This window comes from Culex pipiens, chromosome 3 (assembly GCF_016801865.2).
Source record: "Culex pipiens pallens isolate TS chromosome 3, TS_CPP_V2, whole genome shotgun sequence".
NCBI lineage: Eukaryota > Metazoa > Arthropoda > Insecta > Diptera > Culicidae > Culex > Culex pipiens.
In genome coordinates, this window is record NC_068939.1 from 31556366 (window position 1) to 31582569 (window position 26204).

Sequence of the window (26204 nt, forward strand, 5' to 3'; positions counted from 1 at the left end):
ATAAATCACTGGAAACAAGAATCGTACCGTTGAATCGGTTGAGTTATGCCCGAAAACCAGCGAGTTGAAGTTATCGTTCCAACTTTTTTGGGAGGCTTGGGCTCCCGTGTAAGTTGGACAAGCGTTGGGGTTCTTGTGTTAAACATGACGAAATCCAGTCTGCAATCCGCTAAAATCACCGTCTCCACGCGAAGCGAAGGAAGCATTCCTGTAAGAAAACCAAAGTTTGTAATTTTTTTTTAAATGCTCCTAAAACTAGCTTGCAAAGTTGTTGTGAACACGATAGGATTTTTCACAAAAATCAAACAAACTATTTATTTATTTTTATCAGACACTGCTCAAAGTTATATTATAGATAAGTTATACAAAAAGAAAGAAATAAACCCAAAGATCGTTTCGTCCTTGCTCTCCATGCGCCGGCTCGTGCTCTTTTCCTGCCTTCTTTCTCAGTGACTTTCGCCCTTCTTGCCGGCAACCCGCTGGAAGTCGTCCATCTTGGTGGTCGCAATCGGCGATCCGACAAACACCAGCTGGTCAATGATGGTCGTCTCCCCGCCCGACTGATTGTCCCGCACAAACAGCTGAATGTTCTGCACGTTCTGGAACTTGACGAACCGCAGCTGGATGGGCTTTCCCTCCTCGAGGTCCTTCGGTTCCACGGCCAGATCCTGCACCGACACTTGCGATTCCGCCTGATCAAAGTCGATCGTCCGCGGCTGGTTGATGAACAGCTTGACGTTCTTGGGGCCGTGCGTGGGCGGAGCCTTGAACTTGATCGAGTGGATCTTCACCACCTGGTTGAAGGTGATCGACAGGATCAGCTGCTCGTCGCAGTCCGAGGCCAGATGGCCGGCCCCGGAAGTGAACGCGTTGACCATCGGGTGGTCATCCGCCTCGTTCAGGCACTCGCACTGGTTCTTCTGGATGAAGGTGGTCAGATCGAGCAGTCCGTGCCCGTAATCCTCGCCGGATTCGTCCGCACTGGCCACGTAATGCTTCTGGATCTTCTGCTCCAGCCCATTAATGTCCGCTCCCTGCATCCGGTCAATCTTTGTCCTAGCGCGGTAGAAGATGAACGTCGGCATCGCGGACACGCCCTGGGACGACGCCGTTTCGGCGCACTTGTCCACATCGACCTTGAGGAACACCGCCTTCGGATACTTGGCCGGCAGCTGCTCGAACAACGGGGCAATGTTCCGGCACGGACCGCACCTAAAACGCAAAACCAAAATCCCCATCAACAAAGAAAAATTTCAAACCCAAACTTCAAACTCTCACCAAGTTGCGGTAAAGTCCACCACGACCAGCTTTCCGCCTGCCGCCGACAATTCCGCCTGGAAGTGGCCCTCGTCGTTGATTGCTTTCACGGCCATGACTGCGCCAAAAGGATTGTTTTCCTACGTATCCGGATCGGGAACCACTATGAAAATTCCCGTGAATTAACCTAATTAAACTGGCAAAACAGAGCGAATTACGAACCGACTTCGACCGACGATGACGAGAGATTTCTGTTTGATGTGACGTTTTGGACCGCGGACGGAGCCGCTTTGACAGCTCGTGTGCAGGGTTGGTCTGTTTCGGGGAAAGTTGTCTTCGTTGTACTAAAATTTGGTGTGAAAGATTCAGCAGGGCTGTATTCGGGGGTGAAACAGAGAAAATACGAAAAAATAAAATAAAAATAACTCATGCTTTATTTTAATTTTTTTTTCCCATTTTTGGAAGGTTTGAGTAACTTTTTTGTCAACAATAAATTTGATGTCTGTTGTTTGTTTATTTTTTTCCTAAATTTTAAATAATTACAATAAGGCTTTCTAGTCAGAAATTTACCAACACATTCAAAGTATGTTTACATTACAGCTGGACGTTTGTTTGCATCAGATTTCCTATCTCTTTCTAGCAAAAGTTTTTTGTCAGGCGACTTCTAGCTGGGTTTTTTTGACTCACCGCCCGATATGTCAGCAAACATATTTCGCAGGGCTGTGACAGCTCCAGCTCGATCATTGTTTGCATCAGGACACTGTGACGAGGAGTTCATCATTTTTGGGTTAAACTATATTTTTTTCACTGGGGCAAGAAAGCCTTATTGGGTCCTAAAATGAAGCCAGAATTGGGTACTAAAGCCCTATGTAAATTTTGATCACATTTCTGATCACTTTTTTTCATTTTAATGCAATTTTTTTTTTTTTTTTTTTGACAAGACAACATTTTTTCGATGGATCAACGATGGTCCCCTTGGAACGAGCTGTCAAGTAGGAGCTTTTCTGTCAAGAAGGACCGCTAAGTTAATTTTTCAAAATTGATTTAAAAATCCATTTTAAACTCTTTGTGGTCGGACAAAGGGTCAATGTACTTAGAAAAACAAGCTTTATCGCTGTAAACAATAATATCAGCAATCCAAGCTTCATTTTAGGACTCAATTGGGTCCCAAAATGAAGCTCGAATTTATGATATTATTGTACACAACGATAAAGCACAGACAAACAGACGTGACTCTCCATACAAATTATTTTTGAAATTCATCGTCCTTCATCAAATCTCCAAATCACGGCGATGCCAGCGCTGCCTGGTGAGCTTATGCCGAAGCGCAACCCAAATACACCAATACAAACCCACTACTGTCATGTGTCATGTCAGTGTATGCGTGAGACAATCAAGCCTTAACGATTGTAACAGCTGATTCGAAATAATTTTGTTGTTGCTGATCATCAGTAACAAAATCAAAATAAATAAATCAAGATCGACGGCCGAAAATGACGGTGGGTCGGTTCCGTTTCCAATGGCAGAACCTCATGAGGCAAATCATGCGGCAGCACCTGCAGCTATGCAAGACAAACACAATGACAGAGACCACTCCACTGGTCCTCCCCGTTGCTTGCATGTTCCGTCTAAGATTCCTCCACCGAAAACACAATCATCAACAAGATATCCCGGTCACGAAAACACCAGTAGTGGCCGCCGGAATAGGAAAATCCAATTCAAAACTAACGGAATTGATCCCCACGATGGGCGTTTGGAAACATCTGCGGGGAACGTGTCCACGGCGCAATTAAGTTGCCAGCCAACAAAACCAAAAGGTCCGAATGAGACGAAAAAAGTCGTGAAGAGTGGCGCTCACGATCGACGCAACATCGTCAAAATGCCAAAAGGACGACCAGCAGCAGCAATCTAAGCAGCAGTCCACGAAGGATAAGCAGGTTGCTTCGAAGGAGATGACTCCACCACAGGATCCGGCTTCCTCCGCAGTAGCGGGCGCCTCAGCAGCAGCCTCGACTTCGGCAGGCAGTGGATCAGGCCTATCTGGTTAATAGTGGGGTAAAAGGTATGCCCTCGCTAGTCAGACGCTCATCTGACTCTGGCCGAAACTTCCCCAAATTTGACCCGCAAAGTCAGGATAGTGGATCACCGTTGGAATTTCAGAATTTCATAATATTTTTTTTTGTTTTCATTTGCTGCCTCACACGTGCTCACACTCAACTTAAAAACAAAAAAAAAAACAAGCAACACACACACTGAGAAAAGACGGGCGAGCTGTCACGACAGCAGCGCCATCAGTGCCGGGTGAGTGGATGCCGAAACAAAATTGCATTTGAAATAGCCGTTTTTGAAGGACGATGGTTCGGAACTCGAGTGTCCCGTCTGTTTGTCTGTGGATAAAGCTTGTTTTTCTGAGTACAATGACATTTTATACGACCGCAATGGATTTCAAATGGATTTTTAAATTAATTTTGAAAAGTTAACTTCGCGGCCCTTCTTGACAGAAAAGGTCCTTCTCGTTCCAAGAGGGCCATAGTTGATCCATCAAAAAATGTTGTCTTGTAAATTTTTTTTGCATTAAAATGACAAAAAGTGATTAGAAATGGTTTTTAATTGGGTACTAAAGCCCTATGTCAATTTTTATGTACAACGGTAAAAAACACGATTAAAAAGCATTTCTGATCACTTTTTTTCATTTTAATGCAAAATTATTTTTTTTGCAAGACAACATTTTTTTGATGGATCAACTATGGTCCCCTTGGAACGAGCTGTCAAGTAGGAGCTTTTCTGTCAAGAAGGACCTCGAGGTTAATTTTTCAAAATTGATTTAAAAATCCATTTTAAACTCTTTGTGGTCGTACAAAGGGTAATTGTACTAAGAAAAATAAGCTTTTTCGCTGTGAACGATAATATCAGCAATCCAAGCTTCATTTTAGGACCCAATTGTGTTTTTTATCAATGTACATAAAAATTTACATAGGGCTTTAAGACCCTATTGGTGACAACACGGTTCACAACGATACAACTTATTTGTCTGAGCACTTTTCTGACCTTTTGTACGACCGCAAAGGATTTGAAATGTATTTTTAATCAAATTTATAAAAAAAATACTTCGCGGCCCTTCTTGACAGAAAGCGTCCTACTTGACAGCTTGTTCCAAGAGGACTTTTGCTGATCCATCGTAAAATCCAGAGTTTTTTGCCTTCCTCACCTTACTGAGGAAAGGCTATAAAATCACTCGAAAACTGAACTTCTCAATTAGACCTCCTAGACCCACCTTCATGTATACCTATCGACTCAGAATCGAATTCTGAGCAAATGTCTGTGTGTGTGGTGGGATGTTGATCAAAAAATTTTCACTCGATTATCTCGAGACTTGCTAAACCGATTTTGTCCGTTTTGACCTCATTCGATCCGTCTTGAGGTCCCATAAGTCGCTAATAAAAATTATGCGGTTTAGTTAAGTACTTCAAAAGTTATGCTAAAAAAACGATTTTGACTAAAGTTCGGAAGATTGTAAAAAGGGTGGTTTTTGTAAGAAAACCCGTCATGTTATACATTTTCAGAAAGGTATTTAAAAGAACTTTCCAACGCGTCCAAGACATTGAAGATCGGACAACCCTATCAAAAGTTATAAGCACTTAAGTGTTATTTATGCACTTTTTGGAAGCCGGATCTCAGATATTTTGATGAAAACGTTGTACGGATCTATCATGCGACATATCTTTGGATAAATGTGAGGAAGGCATCAACCACCTAAGGGTGGATTAAGTAACGTTTTTTTATTAGGTCCTATAAACATATGAAAGACAATAGTTTATTGGTCCTTTTAAAAAAAACTCTGGAAATGTTGTCTTGTCAATTTAGGCCGTTGCAAATATTTTTAAAAGTTTATGTCGCCGTTTATTGCAAATATTGATTGTTGCAAGTGAAAAGCTAACGTTTCCATTTTGTGGTAATACATGTAAAAATCTAGAGAAAAAATTAAAATATCAAAAAATATTAAAAAATCAAAAAAACAAAATATAACGGATTGGAGATTTTAGGCGTAAAAGTTAAGCACTAAAAAACAAGTTTTTAAACATCAGTAAAGACACAGTGAGTCAAATCACCAAACGCCTAAAAAATACGAATTCTCCTTGCCAATGCTTTTCGAAGAATACAAATTTGATGAAAAATTGATTTTAAGTGACATTCAGATCGAAACCCGTTAAACAATTGAAAGTCTAACAATGTTTTGTAACTTTTGACAGAAAAAGTCAATATTAATTTTGGCAATAAAATCAAAGAAAAAATGTAAGTTTGACTTTTTCTAAAAAAATGCATTTGTATGCAAACAATGTAATATTGGCCAAGCGCATTAAAATTTTCTAAGCCCTTTTATCAAATCACATAGTTATTTTTTAAGTGTATACAAATCAAAAATTTAAAAAACGAAAACGTTGTTTTGCTAAATAACTTGAATCAAAAATCTTAAAAATAATCTCGAACTGTCTCAGCAATGACTACTCACGCAGAAAAATGAGGCATATTTGAATCAACAAAACATTTTGTTGATTTGAAAATCAAGATTTTTGTTGAATCAACGCTAAACGTCAAAGCAACTTTTTCAAAACAACAAAAGATTTTTGTGGAATTGAGAAAATCAAGGTTTGTTTCAACGCAAAATCGGCGTTGATTATATTCAACAAAAATTTTGTTGAATCAAACCTCGTACAGGCTGATCATACAAAATATTTTTCTGCGTGCTAGAAAAAAAAACAAAAGAGTAATTTAAGAAAAAACTGAAAAATCGGAACTCCAACTCTAGAAATATGCATGTAATTTAAATTGAGCTGAGAATTCACAGATTGTAATTGAAAACTGAATAATATTATGTCTGGGTTAATGTATGTATATGGAAAGGAAAATACAAATAAATAAATAAAAATTTCTTCAGACCGCTTCTTACTATTAAGTAAATTTTTAATTATTTATATACTTTTAAAATATCATAAAATGGGTTATTACAATACACAATTCAGTTCAACATTCAAACAAATTAAAAACACATTTCAATTAAATACTGGAACAGCCCACAACTCCTTGCAGCCGGGGCAGTTTGTTAGCCGTCTAAGATACGTTTTCATGCACTCTTTGTGGAACGTTTCCGGACAGTTTTTGCATTTGATGCCCTGAAATAAAAAAAAATCAATTAGCAAAACAACTTCCAATAAGAATTCAACGTAAACTCACATAAAACGTCGACTCCTTGCACAGCAGGCACTTGTGCATCTCGTCCTCGTAGTGTACGTTCAAAAACCGATCAAACTCGGCCACGATCCTCGGACCAAAGTTCCACATGCCGTCCAGCTGCACAAAGTAGCCCAGCTTTTCCCACTCTTCCAGCAGTTCCTCGGCGCGCACCTTCGAGACCGACTTGCCCGTGATTTCCCCGGTCAGGTTGAGACAAACGATCGGGCGAATCTTGTGCTCCTCGCTGCAGGCGATTTCCTTCAGGACGAGCCCGAAAAAGCTCACCTCGGATTCGGTGTAGTGCGTTTGTAGCCGATCGAGCGGACTGTCCGAGAGGTTACAGAACACGTAGAAATCCGTCTCGACCGGTTCGTAGTGGACAAAGTTGATTTTTTGGCTGTAGCGGGAAATTTTGGCATTGATTGAGGCGACCACGTCCGGTATGTGGTCCTCCGTTGGAACGGTTTCGTCGGTGTGGTCTAAAATTTAGTTAGTTAATCTTTAATTAATCCTATCCTTTTATGTGTTATTTTTTAACAAACTCTTCAAAAAAGAATTCATGGTTGAAAACCTTTTTTTTCAATAAAATAATTTAAATCTTAATTTTTTTTGTGTCTTAAAATTCTAAAATAATATCCTTTTAAATATTTTATGTTCTCATTTTAAAAGTACAGTTTCTATACAATATAAACGAAACTTTTTTTTAAATTTACTCACATTTCCCGTACGCTGAGCACAGAATTTTGTACGCCTGTTTGGCACTGACCGTTCCGTGATGTGACACGGCCTGCAAAAATGCCCTGTGGACATCCGTGTAGGCCATTATTGATGGCATATCTGAGTTTTGGGCAAGGTTTATAAAAACAAACGTTTATTTAATATTTGATTTTGAACTGATAAGACGCCAAATTAAATCCGCGCCTTTACGTGTTGTAAACAAACAGTTAATCACATTTGACAGCCGGCTGTCATTTGAAATGTTGTTTGTACTAAAACGTCACTTGTGTAAACAGTTCAAATAAAATAATGCAATTCATGATTTTTTCTAATTTTTGAAGCAAAACTTAATTTCCAAGTTGACCAAAAGATGAAAAAAAATGTATGAGAATTTAACCATTATTTTAAATTGAAATAAAATAAATTGTTTAAAAAAGTAACAAAAAGCAACCAAAAAGAATAAAATTTTGTTTTCGACAAAGTCATGTTTTGCAAGACCCATGATCGTTTCATCCCTTTTTTAAGATTTTCAGGGTTGAATTCATATGCTTTCTAAGTATTTTTATAATTTAAAGGAAAAATAAGTATTTATGGACACAAATTTATTTCTTAAATTTTAAGGCAAAAAAATATATATTGCATGATTTTTGGTTATGTCACCAAACTACAACCCTGACTTTAGTACCTAAAATTGACAGTAATTCACGTCAAATTATCAAAATACCTTTGTTATCAGTTGAAATTCGTTCGTTTTCACTCCCAGATCATTTCGTGCAGTATTCCAAACAAAATTCTTATTTTTCAAAGGTACTTCAACTCATCCCACCCCTGCCACACCACCCGCTGAGCGATGTCCTCGAAGACCGGCCTGCTGACTGCGGTACATCTGGCCAACATCGGCTCGACGCTGGCCGCAACTCGCAAGTACGCCCTCGGAACCCTGTACGTGCAGTTGCATCCGAGCTTCATCGAAGTAGCCCGACCGCCGGCGTTCGGCAAGTTCATCGCCAGCGTGTACCAAAGTTCACCGACGGTGCTCGGCGCAGGGGTGGACTTGCGATTTTTGGTGAGTTCACTCAAGGCGCGTGAACTGGTGACACTGAGGGAAAAAATCGACTACCATTTCTTTGATTACCCGCTCGGGTCGAGTGAGGACCGTGGCAAGTTGCAACTGCAAGATTCGGAGGTGATCGAACTGGGGACGAAACCGTTCGAGATCGATGGTGCAGGGTTGCAAGATGGCGGTAAAATGTTTGGGAACGTCGTTCTTGGCGGAACTTTTGACAGATTGCACGGAGGGCACAAGGTGCTGCTTACGCAGGCAGTGTTGCTAGCGCAGGAACGCATGGTTGTCGGTGTAACGGATGAGAACATGATCAAAAGCAAGAAACTGTGGGAGTTGATACTTCCGGTTGAGCAAAGGATTGCCGAGGTTAGGGAATTCCTGGAATGTATCGACTCCTCGCTGAAGTACGAAGTCGTACCGATCAGCGACCCGTTTGGACCGACGGCAACCGATCCCAACATGGATGTAAGATTTTCTAGTTTTCTAGACCTTCAAGATCTTGTTTAATCCCAATTTTGTTTCAGATGATCGTGGTCAGCACGGAAACGGCCCGTGGTGGTGCCAAAGTGAACGAACTGCGCTCTAAAAACGGACTCAACCAGTTGGAAGTTCACACGATCGAACTGCTCGATGACGAATCAACCGTCGATGATAAAGAAGACAAGATCAGTTCGAGCAACCAGCGAATGGATCTGCTTGGAACCCGACTGAAACCACGCCAGCAAAAACCACACCTAAGTCCAAAGCCGTACATCATCGGACTGGTTGGCGGTGTGGCGTCCGGAAAAAGCAAGATGGCGGAGCGATTCCAGAAGCTCGGTGCCGGCGTGATCGACTGCGACAAAATCGCTCACGAGCTGTACGAACCAGGTGAGGAGTGCTATCAGGCGGTGGTCAACAACTTTGGGCTGGGAATTCTCAACGAGGACAAAACCATCAACCGAAAGGCGCTGGGAGCGATCGTTTTCTCCGACCCGGACAAGCTTGACCTGCTAAACACCATCCTCTGGGACGCAATCCTGGAACGGGCCAAACAACGCATCGCCGAGCTTCACGAACAGCAAAACAAGCAGATCATCATCATGGAAGCGGCTGTCCTGCTCAAAGCGGGCTGGCAAAGTGCCTGCCACGAGATTTGGTCCTGCATAATTCCGAAAGAGGAAGCGATTAAACGACTGAAGGAACGTAACGGGTTGAGCGAGGAGGAAGCGATCAAGCGGATTGAGTCGCAAGTGGCGAATGTGGAGCTGGTTCGGCACGCCGATGTGGTGTTCTGTTCGGCCTGGAGCTACGAGTACTCGCAGCAGCAGGCGGAAAAGGCCTGGGGAACGCTGGTGGAGGAGTTGAAGCTGAAGCTGTAGAAGTTTGTTGGTGGTTGGTATTTTTTTTTATCTGGATGAGTTGTTGAATAAAAATATTGTTTAAAAATTACATTGACATTGTACATTGATTTTAAATTTTGACAGAAACTAAAAGAAAATAAAGTGCCCAATAAAACTTCATTCGCTTAAATTTAAATTCCCTGTGACCAAAGAAGCCATTTTTGTGCCATTGGTTCACCCACAAAAGTCTCCATACAGTTTAAGCAGCTCTCCATACAAAAATGGAACGTAAATATTCGAAAATCTGTATAATTGGGTACTAAAGCCCTGTGTAAATTTTTATGTACAACGATAAAAAACACGATTAAAAACCATTTCTGATCACTTTCTTTTCATTTTAATGCAAATTTTTTTTTTTGACAGGACAACATTTTTCGATGTATTAACTATGGTCCCCTTGGAACGAGTTGTCAAGTAGGAGCTTTTCTGTCAAGAAGGACCGCGAGCGAGACCGCAAGGTTAATTTTTCAAAATTGATTTAAAAATCCATTTTAAACTCTTTGTGGTCGTACAAAGGATCATTGTACTCAGAAAAATAAGCTTTATCGCTGTAAACAATAATATCAGCAATCCAAGCTTCATTTTAGGACCCAATTTGAAGAAATTTTCTGATCACATTGGTGTCTACATCATAGTTGTAGGTTTTGATGAGGACGATTCAGAAAAAATATCAGTACACAGAAATTAAATGTTACCGATTTAAAAAAACGTTGATTACAAAAAAAAAATTCCCAAAATCCGTATTACATTCAAACCCCGATGGTTTGACACCAACTGTTGTCAAACGCAAGGGGTCACTTTTTAGTTTGACAACCCTTTTACACGGAGTTCACAGTCACTACCAAACGTTTGTTTTGATAGTGTGCGTGAGCGCCGTGTAAAAAGCTACAGTTTGTCAATTGATTGAGTGTATTGAGATTTGAATTCTTTGGTCTGTTTTTGGGGAAAAAAAATCAGCATTAGCAACTTTCACTTAACTTTCAAAATAAATTTAATGCTTGAAAAATAGTCTTAAAATAATTTTTTGGACGCAATTGAGTCCTAAAATTAAGCTTAAATTGCTGATATTATTGTTCACAACAATAAAGCTCATTTTTCTGAGTACGACTACAAAAATGTTAAAATAAATGTTTAAATTGATATTGAAAAACAACTTAGCGGCCTTTCTTGACAAAAAAGTATCTTACTTGACAGCTCATTTCAAGGGGACCATAGTCGACGCTCGAAAAATGATGTCTTGAATTAACCCATCGGATGTCGCGTACGTGTACTTTGTACAAAGTTTTTAAGGGCACTTGTAAGAAAGGCGAAAACACGTGACTTCTAGAAGGTTTAAATCAGAAATGGTTTTTATCGCTGTGCATAAAAATTTATTCAGTGCTTTTGTACCCAAATGGGTCCAAAAATGAAGCTTAAGTCTGTGATATTTTTGTTCACAACGATAAAGCTTATTTTTGTGATTACAATGACCCTTTGTCACGGCTACGTCACGATCAAAGAGTATTATGGATGGTCCCAAAAAAGTGATAAGAAATGGTTTTTAGTCGGGTTTTTTACCGTTGTACATAAAAGTTGAACTGGAACTTTAGGACCCTATTTTCATGGTATTAAATTCAAAAGTGCAAATTCCACTGTTCTGTGAATATGAGCTGATCATTTTAGTACTCAAAATTCCACCCCTGAACAAGTAAACAATAACAACCCAAAAAGCATCTGTCAAACTTACCGGAAGTGGTCAATTCACCGCAAGCTCTCCAACGGAACAAAACGCCCCTGGTCAAAAATGATTTCTACCTATTCGAACATCCACCGCGGCTTTCTGCAAGCCTGCTCCCTTCACGGAACCATGACGGTGAAGGACGCCGCCAAGATTATGGTCCACCTGTTTGGCCAAAGTAAGTAGAAAACCTAACCTCACCGGAAGTGGTTACGAGCTGCCTTCATTTCTGCAGATCAACCAAACGACCCGATTCCGGACGAACAGCGCCTGCAGGAGCTGATCGACCAGATCAACCCGAAGCTGAGCCGGTTCCAGCAGAAGATCGTCCTGCTGGAATCGGACCCGAAACAACCGAATTACGTCGTGTTCGCCAATCTGTCCGATTCGCCGCTGGACCGGTTCCAGACGGCCTACCCAGCCGGCGAGCTGAGCTTCTTCCGGGTGGTGCTGCACGAACTGGCCACGACCGAGGGCCACAAGCTGGAGCAGATCGAGTGGCTCAACCTGACGACGAAAATCGAGGAAGGCCGCAGCCTGACCAAGAGCCGGGCCGAAGAGCTGCTGTCGGAGTGGGTCGGCGCCGGATATTTGGTGCTGGATGAGGACGGCATCGGGTTCGGGCCGAAGACGCAGGTCGAGTTTGATCGGTACCTGCTGAATAACTTCCCGGACCAGGTCGAGCAGTGCCGGCTGTGCAAGGAAGTGCTGTTTTACGTAAGCAAGATGGCCGGTTGGGCGCCATTTTGAAATTGGTTGACAGAATGGCGTCGATGGCAGTGTTGCCAGTCTAGTTGATAATTCTTTTTTTTTTCAGGGAATCAAGTGCGCAAAGTGTTCGGTTTCGATGCACAAGACCTGCGCCAAGAAGTACTTCAAGAAGGTCAAGAACTGTCCGGCCTGCAAGAAGGCGTGGACTGTTGCTTTGGACTGAGTCCTTTCGATTTTGCATTATTTAACTTAACCTAGAAACATGTAAAGGTTTAAAAACTGACTTTATTTCCTTCTAAAATTTTGTTATAACATTGAATTTATAACTTTCAAATAAAAAATAACCATTCGGTTGAAAAAAAAAAACAATCCCACAAAAACAAATCACGCAGAAGCGTTCAATTACCGTTCCGTAATTATCCAACTCCAAACGTCCAAGCAATTTCATGCCTCTCAATCGTCGCCGGAACAATTTGGCGGTGAATTTCCTCCGCCGCGCACTTCCTCCTCAACGCGGCTCATTCTTTTCGTTGTGGGAATTTTGATGTTTTTTTTTTTCGCTGGCTCTCGTGCCCAAGAATTAGCGCCGTTTCGTTTGTTTACATTCTTTTACGTCTTTTGTTTTTGTTTTGGTGGTTTTAATCGTTTTTTCTCATGTATATTTTTTTTTCGCGGTGATATTTGTTGTTTTTCCGTTTGTTTTTTTAGCCTGTCCATCATGGGTTGTTTTGGCTCATGTTTACAAGCTTGTATTATACTGTTTTTGACTCAAATTGGAATGATGAATTTTTATTTTGTATAGCAAATAAATCATTTTCATGGTTAAAGTTGTTCCACAATCACTGGTAACTAATAATTTAAAAATCAAAATTAAAAATCTTGACTCTTGAATTATAAGTTTCTAATATTCTTTGATTCCTAATTTTTCTTTTTTTTTTATTCAGAACTCTTAAATATTTCAATATTTTTTTTTAATTCCTGATTTTTTTTAATTACTGGGTTCGTATGTATTTAAATTCAAAAAATTACAAATTAATGCATTTTTCAATTCCTTTATTTATACTAAAATTCTTAAATAATTATATTTTTAAATTTATCTATTTCTAAACTCTAAATTAATGAAATTGTTTAATTCCTTATTTTATTTTTTTTATAGCTAAATTCTATAACATTTGAATTACTATATTCTTTAGTTCTTAAAAAAATCTAAAATCATTAATTTAAAAATTCAAAAATTTTGATATTCTTAAATTCTAAAATTCCCAAATTTCAAAATGTCATGATTCTGAAATTCAAATAATCTAAAATTCTAAAACTAAAACTAGAAAATTAGATTTTTTTTAAATTCAATAATTTTAGGATTTTTTAATTCTTAAGTCCTAAATTTAAAAAAAAATACTAAAACACAAAAATTCTAACATTCTAAAACTCTGATATTCTGAAATTCCAGAAGTTTTCTAACATTTGAAAAATTCTACAATGCTAAAATTTAAAATTTTCAACTTTTAGAATTTCAAAATTTTAAATTATGTTAATTCAATCTTAAATTCTCAAAACTGTTCGAATTCTAAAACTCTATTTATATTCTTAAATTTTCAAATTAATGAATTGTTGTATTCCTTTTCTTTCTTAATTCTTAAATAATTAAATTTTTGAATTTCTCTATTTCTAAATGCTTAAATAATGAAATTGTTTGATTCTCTTGTTTTATTTTGTTTTATAACTAAATTCTTAAATTATTAAATTCCTCAACAAAATTCTAAAACTTCCCAAATTCTAAAATTTAAAAATTACAAAATTATAATATTCTTAAATCTTTTAAAAAAAATAAGTTTCTAAAATTCTAATAATCTAACATTCTGAAGCTTTAAAATTGTAATAATCCAAAATACCAAAACTAGAAAATTGGAATTTTCTTAATTCAAAATTTTTAGGATCTTTAAATTCTTAAGTTCCAAATTGAAAAAAATTCTAGTATTCTAATATTCTAAAACAAAAATTTCTATCATTCTATCTTTCTAAAACTCTAATATTCTAAAATTTTAGAAGTTTTGTAACATTTGAAAATTTCAACAATGCTAAAATTTAAAATTTCCTGAAATTCAAATAAAAAAAAAATCTGAAAATTTAATCTTAAATTTCTAATATCAATATTTTTGAATTCTTAAACTCTATTTACTTTTTAAATTTTTAAGTTTTGAATCTCTAAAAATTTTAAACTCCAAAATTCTTGCATTCTAAAATTATCAAAATCACAGATTTCTAAAATTCCAGAATTCTGTAATTGTACAATTCTAAAATTCTAAATTTCTTATCTTTCAAAATTGTAATTACTTTTTTTTTTAAATTTTGTTGTTATAATAATATTGATTGGCGATTGTCCACGGTAGAGATTTCCAAAAAAGCGTGATTTATGGATGGTCCTATACTCAATAATACCAAAAATCCAAAAATCTGAAATTCTAACATTTTGAAATTCTGGAATTTGGCAATTCAATGTCAATTTCAAAAACTTTGAAAAATCTAAATTGTAACATTTAAATTTTTAAATTTGGAAACCCGAAAATAGTTTTTTTTTATTTTGAATTTAAATGATTCTATAATTATAAAAATAAAACTTCTAGAATTCTAGAAATTAAGAATGTTTGTCTTAAATTCTAGAATTCTAAAATTTTTTGGAGTACTTTAACCGAGGCTTTAACTCAGAATTTTAGAACAATCATTTTTTTCCAAAAATGTTAAATCTTGTTAAGCCCCTGAAAGGTATCATAAATTTGAAAACTCATAAATTCCTAATAATTTTAAAATTAATTAATTCTGATTTTTTGTAAATTTTTAGTTTAAGAGTTAAAAAATTTATGAACTATAAAATTAAAAAAAAATCTGTTTTCAAAAATCTTAAATTCTAGCACTATGATCAATTGAGATGCTATAATGAAAAAAATAACAAGATTTAAAATTGATGGATCGATTAATTCTCGCATACTTTTTCATAAGGTCATATCGAGAGTTTTTTTTCTTTGAAAAGGTCCTATAAGTTATAGTGTTTCATATTTTTATAGGACTCTAGATATGTACACAGTTTTGAAGAAGGACCCTTGTATAGTTCGGAATCTTGCCGAAAATAAAACAAATTCTTCTTTTTCTTATTTTAAAGTATCCTTTATTGTATGAACAAGTTATGTCATTTGAGAAGGTATCGTTTCACTATCTCTTTGCTCTCTCTCTTTCTCTTTAGCTGAGTTTCTTTTTGTTTTGTTTTGTTTATAGGTTTAACAGTTTATAAAATAGTAAAGATTGCATTTTTTTTTTTCGTTTTGTAATATCATCTTCGCCTTTCCCCGCACTCGTTTGCGGTGTTCAAAGTTCAGATTGCAGATTGACTTTTCGACGTTTAACGCCTTCTGCTGCTGGTTTAAATTTTCATAATCTCCTTCAAATTGGTTAACTTTTTTTTAAATCATGAACAAACGGTGAAGATTGTTGAAATTTGTTCGCGAGTAAGGCATTAAATGCATCGCTTGAAAAAAGGGTTTTAATTCAAAAGTATTGAATTAAAAAAAGGAAGGGAAAAGTGGATTGTCAAATCCCGTTTTGTGTTGCACGGAAAGAAATTACACGCTAATAAAAGTAATATTTACAACAAATTTACACAATCGTTCGGTTGGGAAATTTCACTGCGTCTTTTTCAGGGTTGTGTGCTTCTTTTGATCTTTTTGAGTATGTGCTCAGGTCGCTGCGAGCTCCAGGCGTTGCGGCCATTGTTCCACTTCTTACTGGAGGGACTGCAGTCTGGCGATTTCCGCTTCCAGGGCCTGGATGTTGAAGTTGGGGTCATCCTTGGGCGGGTTGGCGCGGATGAACTCCAGGGTCTTGAGCACGTGGGCGGGGGCGGGTCCCTCACGCGGCAGATGGGCGCCCTGGGGCTGGAATCCGTTCACGTCGGCGACGTAGGTCAGCTGGATGGGCGTTCCGTCACGGTCGGTCCACGAGGCGCTGCCCTGGGCGGACTGGCCACCGACGCCTTCCTCCTGGGCGCGGATTCCGTTGCTCGTCTCGTAGTTCCACCGGTACGAGCCGTCCGGGTTGACCTCGCTGTCGGACGCGATGATCTGGGCCTCGGCGTCGGGGTTCTGGGCCAGCGCCACGGCGGCCAGGGCGGAAACGATGATCTGGAATGGAGTTGAGGTTGTTCATGAGTTTGTTAGCTTGTCAACAGATAAATTTAAGGGAAATTTGAAGTTGCTAAATTTGTCATCAGCAATCTGTAAAACTGGCAACACTTTGGTGCAGCGTCACCTGTCAGATTCGTTAAGGTGAAATCGTACTTAACGGTGCCAAAAATAAATTAAAAATTTGTTGGTTTTCTACACAAAAAGTAATACGTCCAGTTAATTGAATCGTATCTGCAGTACCGCCAACAAGCTAAATAAATAAAACAACCTTTACCGAACTGATTAATTTCCTTGTCTAATTTTAAATTGCTCATATTTCACAGCTCATCTTCGCTCGAAGCCGTGATTATCTGCTTCATTATTTCAACGCTGGGTACGGCGCAATTAGAAATAAAAAGCCGTTCGTTACCGGAATCACCTGCCGGCGGGCTCCTCTTCCTTGACATTTACTGCGGCGCCGCCGCGCGTGATCCGGTGCAAAGTGTCGAAGGGAGAGCTCCTCCTGAAGTTGCTTCTTGAATCACGATTTCACGATCGGCCGAGGCGGCTGCCGAGGGGTTCGTCTCTAATCAATCATCGCTAAGGCATTTGCCCATAAACGGCCATCGATCCAAGTCGACATAGTCGACATTGACCACGTGCGATCCCGTCAAGGTTGCCAGCCTCAACTGTCAGGGAAGGACGCGTCGATCAATTTTATTCATAGGTTTTTTTTTGCTGATTCTGTTGAACAAACAAATTCTTGTCGAGAGGATGCCTCGTCGTGCCAGACGTGATCATAAATCGTAGCCATTTCTCATCGACGAAGATCGCCTCCAAGTTGAACAACTCGACGGAAGGTAGCGCGGCGCAAAATTGACACTGTAATTGAGTGTCGGTTTAAGCGCGTTAGAAAACCACTTATCTCCGTTCGTCCGTGAGGAGGATGATTGAATAAATGACGAATCGATACCCAAACCAACTAAACTCAACTTTGTGCAACTGTTCGCCACCGTGCACGTTTGACAGCGCGAAACTGTCACTCAGCTACCTAACCTCAAATTCAATAAAAAAAAGAAGCCCACTCATGGGAACAATCTGCGGGCGCACACGTGCCTCTCCCATAACCTTGCCGCCGGTGACCCACAAAGCGCATTAAGCGAACATGGGCCGTTAATGAGCATCTCTTAAGCCGCCGCGACTTAATCAGCGGCATCGCAAGTGCAAGCTGAAAAGTACCCATCTGCAAGCTGCAGTTACGCTGCCCAACCCACACCTCTCGTAACGGGGCTGGAAATTATCAAATGTAAACAAGACAATCCTCTTCGCCGAACCGAAATGTATGTGGGAAACGGAATAGATTTTTCCAAGATGCGGCGCATGAGACGTGATCGTTAACGATTTTATTTATTTTTTGCACGCCGTTAACGGGTTCTGCCTGACAGATTGTAGCGACACACGACACACGAGTTTTCTTGGTTGAACAGCGAAATCGTGAAATCGGGAAAAGGTCGAGGAGCGTGTAGTACGGGACAAGCCCAGCAAGCTGTGCACATTTTTGGAATGTTTTGCAATGTCGTTTCGAACGGTGCTACTTTGTGGCGAAGAATGGCAACACTGCATCGCAAGTTTCGTTAGCTGTCAAATTTACGTTGGGGTGATGCCTGATAGCATACTCGTTGGGAGTATATTTCACCTTAATATTTAAAAGGTTTTCAAATTATACTTTTATTCAAATCGAAATTATTATTAAAATTGATTGTAGATTTTTTTTTGCAAAGGGTAAACTATTCGGGAAAAAAAGTATTTTTATATTCTTCACTGCAAATACTGATGAATTTTAGTATGCATCTTTAAACATACTCTTAATTTATTTTATTGCTTTTTGTTGTTGTTTGTGACAAACCTCGGCTAGAGTTTGACCAAACAGTGACAATTAATTCTTGTTTATTGAAAATGAGTTTGGTGATGCTTTTTGACACTGTAAACCCAATAGTTTATTTAACCAATAAATTGGGATGCTTTTGCTCTACTGATTTCTATGGATGTCTAGATTTGTCTAGAACTTTATAGAATTTAATTTGTTCAGTTATTCAATTTTTATTTTCAATTAAAATTTTCTGTTCCTAAATTCCATGGTTCAAAATCCGAAATAATACTTTTGTTAATCAACATTTCATAATATTTTTAGATTTGCATGAAGCATTGATCGATTCCTTGTGTCCAAAGAAGCCATGTTGTATCATTGATTATTTCATATCCATACAATTATCCATACAAAGTGCTATACAAATATCGAAAATCTTTATATTGAGAAGTGAATTTCTGATCTATTTGGTGTCTTCGGCAAAGTTATACTCAGTTAAGATTTTTTACACATTTCAATTCAAAATTTCAAATGTCAAATGGACTTAAAGTTCAAAATTTGTGATTAAGTGTACGTAGGATGAATATTTTTTGGCATATTTTTTTCTCAAGAACATGGAATTTTTACAAGTTTTGAAAATAATCTCTTTCAAATGTTCAAATATATTTTTAACATATTGATTATATTTATTTGGATTTTAATTTTATTTGCAATCGATATGTACAAAGATAAAATTTTGGTTAAGTAAAAAAAGTTGTCTTTTTCCTAATTAAAAAAATAATCTCAAGCCTCGTTCACGAGCCATGACAGATATACAGCTAAATCTGTATTTTACAGATTTTTCGATCTCAAAAATCACAAAAAGCTGCAGATACAGTTTTTTAAAACTGATTACAATTAAAATTTTTAGCAATTTAGTATTTGAATTATGCCTTAATATGATTTAAATGATTAAATCTGCTGTTAACATTTCATAACATTCGAATTCGACATGATACAGATAATCCTATAAAATCCTATAAATCTCCTATAAAATAATCTGGCATCGTTGTCGTTCACAGGTAATATTATTACAAATTTTAAAAAGATTTTTTCCCTTTAAAATTTCTTTAAAAAAAATCAGAGACTTATAAAATAATAATTGACTGCAATTTAAATTTTCACAAAAAAACTTGTGAAATCGATTATGTTTGCATTTTATTCTATAAAATTATATTTTATTAAACTTATTTATATATTTTTATACAAAAAAAAAGACATTTCAATCTGTTTACTTGTTATAAATTTTGAGACATCAAGTCGGTAAAAAACTTAAAAGTTTAGAAATATTTTTTTTTAATCATTGACCCAGAATTACGTGCATTTTTATTTTTTCAAAAATAGTTTGTCTAGACCGAATGGTTTTTTTTCCAAAGATTCCAACCCAAAAATTGCATGCAATATGTAAAAGAACCGAACCGCACTTATTCTCCATACAAACTTTGGAGAAAAACCATGCGGTCAAGACAAACTATTCTTGAAAAATTTAAAATGCACGTGATTCTGTGGAACCACAATCTTTATGCTTTCCCTCGAGTTGAGTCTGCGCAGAATTTTTTTTTGGTCGGTGTTATCGATTATCCGAAGTGATTTTTGTGATAAATGGGCTTCTTTCAGTGTCTCCTTATTTTCTCTGATTTTTTTAATCAATCATTATGTCAGAAATTATTGAAGCCAATTTTATTGTCAAAAAACCAAGTTTTTCTGAAATTTTGTATTTTTTTTAATAAAATCATTATTTCAAGACATTAAACAAGACTTATATTAAAAAAACGGCTTAAATCGTATTAATTGGCTCTTTTAAAATATTATTCGTGATTTTGATAAACCGATTTTTTGCAGACCTATGGCGGATTATTTACATTTTTTGGAACGTCGAAAAGCGACGAGTTTAATGCAAAAAAAAATAAATTTATTTTTAAAACCATTTTTCCGCATAGAAACAATCAACCATCAGTCAAATTATGTTTTTAAACGAGCGATAAAATTTTAAATAAATGTTTGTATCTCTTTTGTCTGTTACGGCTTTTTACCCAACAAGACATCACCAAAGGCGACGAACCCGAAAAAATATAATTTTTGATGCTCCTTATTTGACGCTCCAGAACAAGATCAAAATACGTTTTTCATATCGGCAGAAAATTAAACCAAAAACGATGCATTGATACTGTTTCACTAAACAATCAATTCCGTTGTTTCACTGATTTAAATTTAAATCAAATTCAGCATTTTCAGGAGTTGAGAGTCCTTTCAAATCACATTTTTCCTTTATCACTAGGAAGAGTCCTTTTCAGTATTTTTTCATGCACTGCAGCTCCTTATTCACGATCCAGCTTGAATCCTTTTGAATATTTTTTTCCGCCATTTGCGCCAACTCACCAATTTGAACATTTTCGCTAAAGAACTTTGTGTAATCTTCACTGAGATGCTACTTGTAACTCGAAGCACGTGTGCTGCCTTGCCGGTAAGATCAAATTAATGATGTGACCACTAAACTAAGACTGACAATCGTTGAGCAAAATTCATCGCTTTTTATACTGGTTGAAGAAAGTCACGAACTAAAACCTTAACTCGAAGAGCCCGGCGTTCGCGCCGCTCGATGTGCCACCACCCCACCCCACTCGTCACCCCTCCCATTAAGCCCACCCTCAGACAACAACAGACAGCCCCGGCAGCCCGACGCTGGGAGAGCCTACCGAAAAGTTCTCCTCTCTTGTTCGAGAAAAAAAAGCAAAAAGAGTCTTGTTGGGGGTCCGTCACGGCGGCGTGTGCCAAGTGCGCGACCCCCCTTCAAGGGGAGGGGTGCGAGGTGTCCCCGGGGGGTGGTCTTCTGCCCAAAAGAGTCTAAAGGGGAGAAGCGAAAAAAAAGACGACGCTCGAGCTGACCCCCCTTGGGAGTGCTTCCACAGGAGGAGTTGTGAGCGAGGGTATTTTTTTGCGCTCCGCAGAGAATCAGAGGATCAGATTGCGCCGGAGGATGCTGAGGACGTTTGTGGTGTCCAAGAGGCTCCAGTAGCTTCTGCTCGAAGGGTGCTATGATTCTACCGGAAAAATTGTGAAAAAAGCTCAAAAAATATTGTTTATTTAAAAAAAAATGTCATTTTAAATATCACAACACAGTTTTTAAATTTATAAAAAAAAACAAATATTGGATATTCCATAATTTTTTAAAGTTCTCGATTCTGCAAGAGCTACCCTACCATACTTTGCAACCAGCAGGATCCAAGAGAGTACTCCAGTATACTGAGAGCGTAGGGCTACTGATTTACTACAGGAGGCAACTATTTAGTCAACAATCGTCGCTCATCATAGATTGTGTAGAATAAATGAGACAAGAATGCATCGAAAACAGTACTCTTCGTGGCAGGAGCACTGTAATATGGATAAGGAGTTAAATATGCACTGTTTGTTTACAAATCCACATTGGTTTATTAACATTTTTTTGCTTAGTATTATATTTCAACAAATTTTGAAATTGATTGTTTTCAAACATAAATTCATTGACATTTGGGTCATTCCATCTGAAGCGGAACAGCATTTGAAAATTACCCTCTCCGATCCTGCACAAATTTGGCAGGGCTGTTGATACTATCAAAACATGCAAGAATCCCGAATTTCATCCAAATCGGACCACCCCCTCCATTTTTGTACCCTCCCAAAAAATCGACTTTTTGCCGATTTTTGAGCAAAACCCCTATTTTCAAACGGCGATAACTCAGGAACCACAAATCTTAGAGGGTCGGTCTTAGACTCAATTTTGAAGGAAATTGGACGTAGAATCCATTTCCGTGATCAAAATGTTGATTAATTTATTTTTTCTACCTGCATTGCGCAATTGAAAACTTCAAACGGCCGTATCTCAAAACACCCCAACTTATTTTTTTTATTTGACCTCACCATTGTGTTCCCCGGCCAATTTTACATAAGAATCACCTATCGACAGAAATGAATATGTTTCGTTCCAGAGATATCGAATTTTAAAGTTTTATGTTTTCGAGATTACCTACATCAGCTTCATTCGCCGCATCTGCTAGAAGCACACAAGCGGGCACAACTGCTACAGTCATCCCACATATTCGGAACACCCACAAATTCGGAACACTTTTGTGATAATTTGTCAATAGCATGCCAAATGCATCTTTTCTGGCGACCCTACTATTTTTAGGACCTTTATTTGGACATTCTCTTGCTATTTCATAAATAAAAGTAGTTCTTTTTGAACAAAAAACAACATTTCGAGACAATTTTATTCAGAGCAGCAAAACACTGCCTCCAAATTGCCCGTTCCATAATTGTGGGATGTTATTGTGCCTCCCACAATTGTGAAACACCTGAATTTAACAGATATTTTCACAAAAAAAGTTATCAGACCATTCATAAAACACTACAAAGCTTGAGTTTCACTGGTTTCAGTGTGTGAAGTCATTATTTTGTAGAAAATATGTACTCCTGGAGAGATCCAAAGTTTGTTTACATCCGTAAGAAAAAAGTGTTCCGAATTTGTGGTTTTCAAGGGTCAATGTTTTTCTTTAAAAACTTGATATAAAACGTAAAATTTACAGTCGACCAATACATCAATCGAAAGATCTCATGAAAAGCTTTCACATGAAGGTAAAAGCAAATCATTATGTTGAACTATCGATTTGCTATGATTTTTTGAGCATTGGCCGCTCTGTAAACTGTTCCGAATATGAGGGATGACTGTACCTGGTCATTTATTGAAATAATATTTCATCATAAATAATCTTTATCAAATTGGGCAAAAAATAACTGTATAACACTGTAGGAAACTGGAGTTTAATCGCGAATGTTTATTTGCTAAAAAAAATTAATTAAGTGAATTTCTGTGCTAACCCACAGGACAGAGCAATAACGACACACAGTAAAGGGCAGAATTGGATTCCGACGAAGCGAGCAGGAAAATGCAATTCTTGTTAGTAACACTGAACAATAAGTGCACGATACATTATTGAGTAAAAAATATGAATTAAAATGAATAAAATTTGTTGATACGTTGTACTCTAGTGAAGGACGATCACAAGGAGTAGGAAAAGGATTTCTGGAAAGTATAAAACTGAAAAATGTAAGAAAATCACAAAGTTTGATCTGCTGCAAAGCGGCTAATTCCTCAAATTTAGTTGCGATGATTTCGACACCGTCCGAACAACAGTGTTTTTTTTTTCTTCTATCATTCTTGGATTCTTGGAACACAATACGGCTGCTGTCCTCACGTATAAGGATTTTTTTTAATTAAATGTACCTTGACCAAAATCATCTTTTAATCAAATGAAGCTGGCTCACAATATAAAAATTGATTTAATATGATCAATCTTTTAAACCATAAATCAGATTTGCCAAATTATGGTAAAGTGTCAATAATAAACTTTAATAATAATAATAATAATAAAGCAGGTTTTGGGGTTTTTGCTGAATGGCACTATTTTGCTACCGCTTATGATAAAGGCCCTAGTCATGGCCTCGGAGGTACTCTAAAACGGTTAGCAACACGTAAAATACGGTGCATTCAAAATAACCCAATAAATATTCCTTTCACAAAAATAGATTGATCAAGGTAGGGGAACAGCATCTAATTCCAGCGCTCCATATCAGCGCTTTGGCATTCGATTACAGCTGATTAAAAGCATTTTCAACTGAAATCGAGAGATAAATAGCTCAATAAGAAGTGATTAAGCAAGTTTCTATCAAAAGTTTTGCAAAATTTGTTGTTTGAATAGTGAAAATCTCGATTAAATTTTCAAAAGGTCCTATCTGCATAGGAAACCCATGAGGGATAGGTTGTTTTGAAAATTTAATCTAGAAATGAGCAAATTAAACGAAACTAGGAGCGAGGACTTAATCTGCCAAACATACGAGAATTTCCCCTATTAGCCATTTGAATAAATATTTGCGTAAAATTATAAAAATATAAATTAAATTAATCATCTTCCAGAACACCAGGTAGCAGTTATTGATCAGCCCGCCTGTGATGCGGCGAATGAAGCTGATGTAGGTAATCTCGAAAACACTAAACTTTAAAATTCGATATCTCTGGAACGAAACATATTCATTTCTGTCGATAAGTGATTCTTATGTAAAATTGGCCAGGGAACACGATGGTGAGGTCAAATGAAAAAAATAAGTTGGGGTGTTTTGAGATACGGCCGTTTAAAGTTTTCAATTGCGCAATACAGGTAGAAAAACTAAATTAATCAACATTTTGATCACGGAAATGGATTCTACGTCCAATTTCCTTCAAAATTGAGTCTAAGACCGACCCTCTAAGATTTGTGGTTCCTGAGCTATCGCCGTTTGAAACTAGGAGGTTTGGTCAAAAATCGCCAAAAAGTCGATTTTTTGGGGAGGTACAAAAATGGAGGGGGTGGTCCGATTTGGATGAAATTCGGGATTCTTGCATGTTTTGATAATATCAACAGCTCTGCCAAATTTGAGCAGGAACGGAGAGGGTAATTTTCAAATTTGCACTTTTTCGTGCACAGTTGAGATGGAATGACCCATTTTGAAAATTTGTGACAGTAGCATAACCGTAATAATGTATCAACTTTTGCTTAACATTTTGAAAATTTGATTTAGAATTAAGTATTTTAAGTACAGTGTCAAAACCCTTCATAATGACGGGTTTAAGGGAATATTCATATATTACGTAATGAATAAAATATATGATTTTTTGGATTTCATAAAAATAAATTTATTCATGATAAAAGATATTATTAGCATGAACTTACAAATTTGTTGAGTAATTACTAATTAATTTATGTTTTCAAAGTATTTCGAGACCAAAACTATCAAATTGATTTGGGTGATGCCAAAATTGGGAAAAATTGAGAAATTGTTGCCAATATCGGGCGTTGCCATAAACGGGATGGCCCTATATTTCAAGTAATTAGAATATTTTGTAATATTTAAAGTATTTAAAATATTTTACTCATTTGAAGTATTAAAAATATTTTGAGTATTGCAATTATTTTAAGTATTTTTTGCATTTTTTGTATTTTTTTTTAGTATTTATAGTATTTTAGTATTTTTAGTATTTTTAGCGTTTTTAGTATTTTTAGTATTTTCAGTATTTTTAGTATTTTTAGTGTTTTTTGTTTTTTTAATATTTCAAGTATTTTTAGTATTTTTAGAATTTTTTAAATTTTTAGTATTTTTAGTATTTTTAGTATTTTTAGTATTTTTAGTATTTTTAGTATTTTTAGTATTTTTAGTATTTTTAGTATTTATAGTATTTTTAGTATTTTTAGTATTTTTAGTATTTTTAATATTTTTTAGTATTTTTAGTATTTTAGGTATTTTTAGTATTTTTAGTATTTTTAGTATCTTTAGTATTTTTAGTATTTTTAGTATTTTTAGTATTTTTAGTATTTTTAGTATTTTAATTATTTTTAGTATTTTTAGTATTTTTAGTATTTTTAGTATTTTTAGTATTTTTAGTATCTTTAGTATTTTAAGTATTTTTAGTATTTTTAGTATTTTTAGTATTTTTAGTATTTTTAGTATTTTTAGTATTTTTAGTATTTTTAGTATTTTTAGTATTTTTAGTATTTTTAGTATTTTTAGTATTTTTATATTTTTAGTATTTTTAGTAATTTTAGTATTTTTAGTATTTTTAGTATTTTTAGTATTTTTAGTATTTTTAGTATTTTTAGTATTTATAGTATTTTTAGTATTTTTAGTAATTTTTAGTATTTTTAATATTTTTTAGTATTTTTAGTATTTTAGGTATTTTTAGTATTTTTAGTATTTTTAGTATCTTTAGTATTTTTAGTATTTTTAGTATTTTTAGTATTTTTAGTATTTTTAGTATTTTTAGTATTTTTAGTATTTTTAGTATTTTAAGTATTTTTAGTATTTTTAGTATTTTTAGTATTTTTAGTATTTTTAGTATTTTTAGTATTTTTAGTATTTTTAGTATTTTTAGTTTTTTTAGTATTTTTAGTATTTTTAGTATTTTTAGTATTTTTAGTATTTTTAGTATTTTCAGTAATTTTAGTATTTTTAGTATTTTTAGTATTTTTATTATTTTTAGTATTTTTAGTATTTT

General features: G+C 36.3%; 5 protein-coding genes across 5 annotated transcripts; 2 read left to right on the forward strand and 3 right to left on the reverse strand.

Annotated features, from left to right (window-relative positions):
- Nucleotides 1-313: 313 nt before the first annotated feature.
- On the reverse strand, nt 314-1466 carry LOC120422347 (thioredoxin-like protein 1). The gene is made up of 2 exons (XM_039585744.2): nt 1279-1466; nt 314-1212 (listed from the first exon to the last, which is right to left on the reverse strand). Exons 1-2 carry the CDS (start codon nt 1371-1373, stop codon nt 447-449), a joined length of 861 nt encoding a protein of 286 aa, XP_039441678.1. The 5' UTR covers nt 1374-1466; the 3' UTR covers nt 314-446.
- A 4775-nt stretch (nt 1467-6241) lies between these two features.
- LOC120422326 (non-structural maintenance of chromosomes element 1 homolog) lies at nt 6242-7441 on the reverse strand. Its single transcript, XM_039585721.2, has 3 exons — nt 7207-7441; nt 6490-6968; nt 6242-6428 (listed from the first exon to the last, which is right to left on the reverse strand). The coding sequence occupies exons 1-3, from the start codon at nt 7322-7324 to the stop codon at nt 6309-6311; spliced, it is 717 nt and encodes a 238-aa protein (XP_039441655.1). The 5' UTR covers nt 7325-7441; the 3' UTR covers nt 6242-6308.
- Nucleotides 7442-7930: 489 nt separating this feature from the next.
- Nucleotides 7931-9703, forward strand: LOC120422325 (bifunctional coenzyme A synthase). Its single transcript, XM_039585719.2, has 2 exons — nt 7931-8737; nt 8797-9703. Exons 1-2 carry the CDS (start codon nt 8057-8059, stop codon nt 9631-9633), a joined length of 1518 nt encoding a protein of 505 aa, XP_039441653.1. The 5' UTR covers nt 7931-8056; the 3' UTR covers nt 9634-9703.
- Nucleotides 9704-11390: 1687 nt separating this feature from the next.
- Nucleotides 11391-12643, forward strand: LOC120422327 (non-structural maintenance of chromosomes element 1 homolog). Its single transcript, XM_039585722.2, has 3 exons — nt 11391-11549; nt 11607-12088; nt 12189-12643. The coding sequence occupies exons 1-3, from the start codon at nt 11438-11440 to the stop codon at nt 12303-12305; spliced, it is 711 nt and encodes a 236-aa protein (XP_039441656.1). The 5' UTR covers nt 11391-11437; the 3' UTR covers nt 12306-12643.
- Nucleotides 12644-15216: 2573 nt separating this feature from the next.
- On the reverse strand, nt 15217-20682 carry LOC120422328 (pupal cuticle protein-like). The gene is made up of 2 exons (XM_039585723.2): nt 20522-20682; nt 15217-16254 (listed from the first exon to the last, which is right to left on the reverse strand). The coding sequence occupies exons 1-2, from the start codon at nt 20531-20533 to the stop codon at nt 15856-15858; spliced, it is 411 nt and encodes a 136-aa protein (XP_039441657.1). The 5' UTR covers nt 20534-20682; the 3' UTR covers nt 15217-15855.
- Nucleotides 20683-26204: the final 5522 nt, after the last annotated feature.

Bases quoted from the DNA above. Each gene is read 5' to 3' on its own strand.
- LOC120422327 (XM_039585722.2), top strand. From the start codon at position 11,438: ATGATTTCTACCTATTCGAACATCCACCGCGGCTTTCTGCAAGCCTGC. The intron at 11,550-11,606 runs GTAAGTAGAAAA...TCATTTCTGCAG, and splicing joins GGTCCACCTGTTTGGCCAAA to ATCAACCAAACGACCCGATT. The intron at 12,089-12,188 runs GTAAGCAAGATG...TTTTTTTTTCAG, and splicing joins GCAAGGAAGTGCTGTTTTAC to GGAATCAAGTGCGCAAAGTG.
- LOC120422325 (XM_039585719.2), top strand. From the start codon at position 8,057: ATGTCCTCGAAGACCGGCCTGCTGACTGCGGTACATCTGGCCAACATC. The intron at 8,738-8,796 runs GTAAGATTTTCT...ATTTTGTTTCAG, and splicing joins CAACCGATCCCAACATGGAT to ATGATCGTGGTCAGCACGGA.
- LOC120422347 (XM_039585744.2), bottom strand. From the start codon at position 1,373: ATGGCCGTGAAAGCAATCAACGACGAGGGCCACTTCCAGGCGGAATTG. The intron at 1,213-1,278 runs GTGAGAGTTTGA...TTTGCGTTTTAG, and splicing joins GTGGACTTTACCGCAACTTG to GTGCGGTCCGTGCCGGAACA.
- LOC120422326 (XM_039585721.2), bottom strand. From the start codon at position 7,324: ATGCCATCAATAATGGCCTACACGGATGTCCACAGGGCATTTTTGCAG. The intron at 6,969-7,206 runs GTGAGTAAATTT...ACTAAATTTTAG, and splicing joins GTGCTCAGCGTACGGGAAAT to ACCACACCGACGAAACCGTT. The intron at 6,429-6,489 runs GTGAGTTTACGT...TTTTTATTTCAG, and splicing joins GCAAGGAGTCGACGTTTTAT to GGCATCAAATGCAAAAACTG.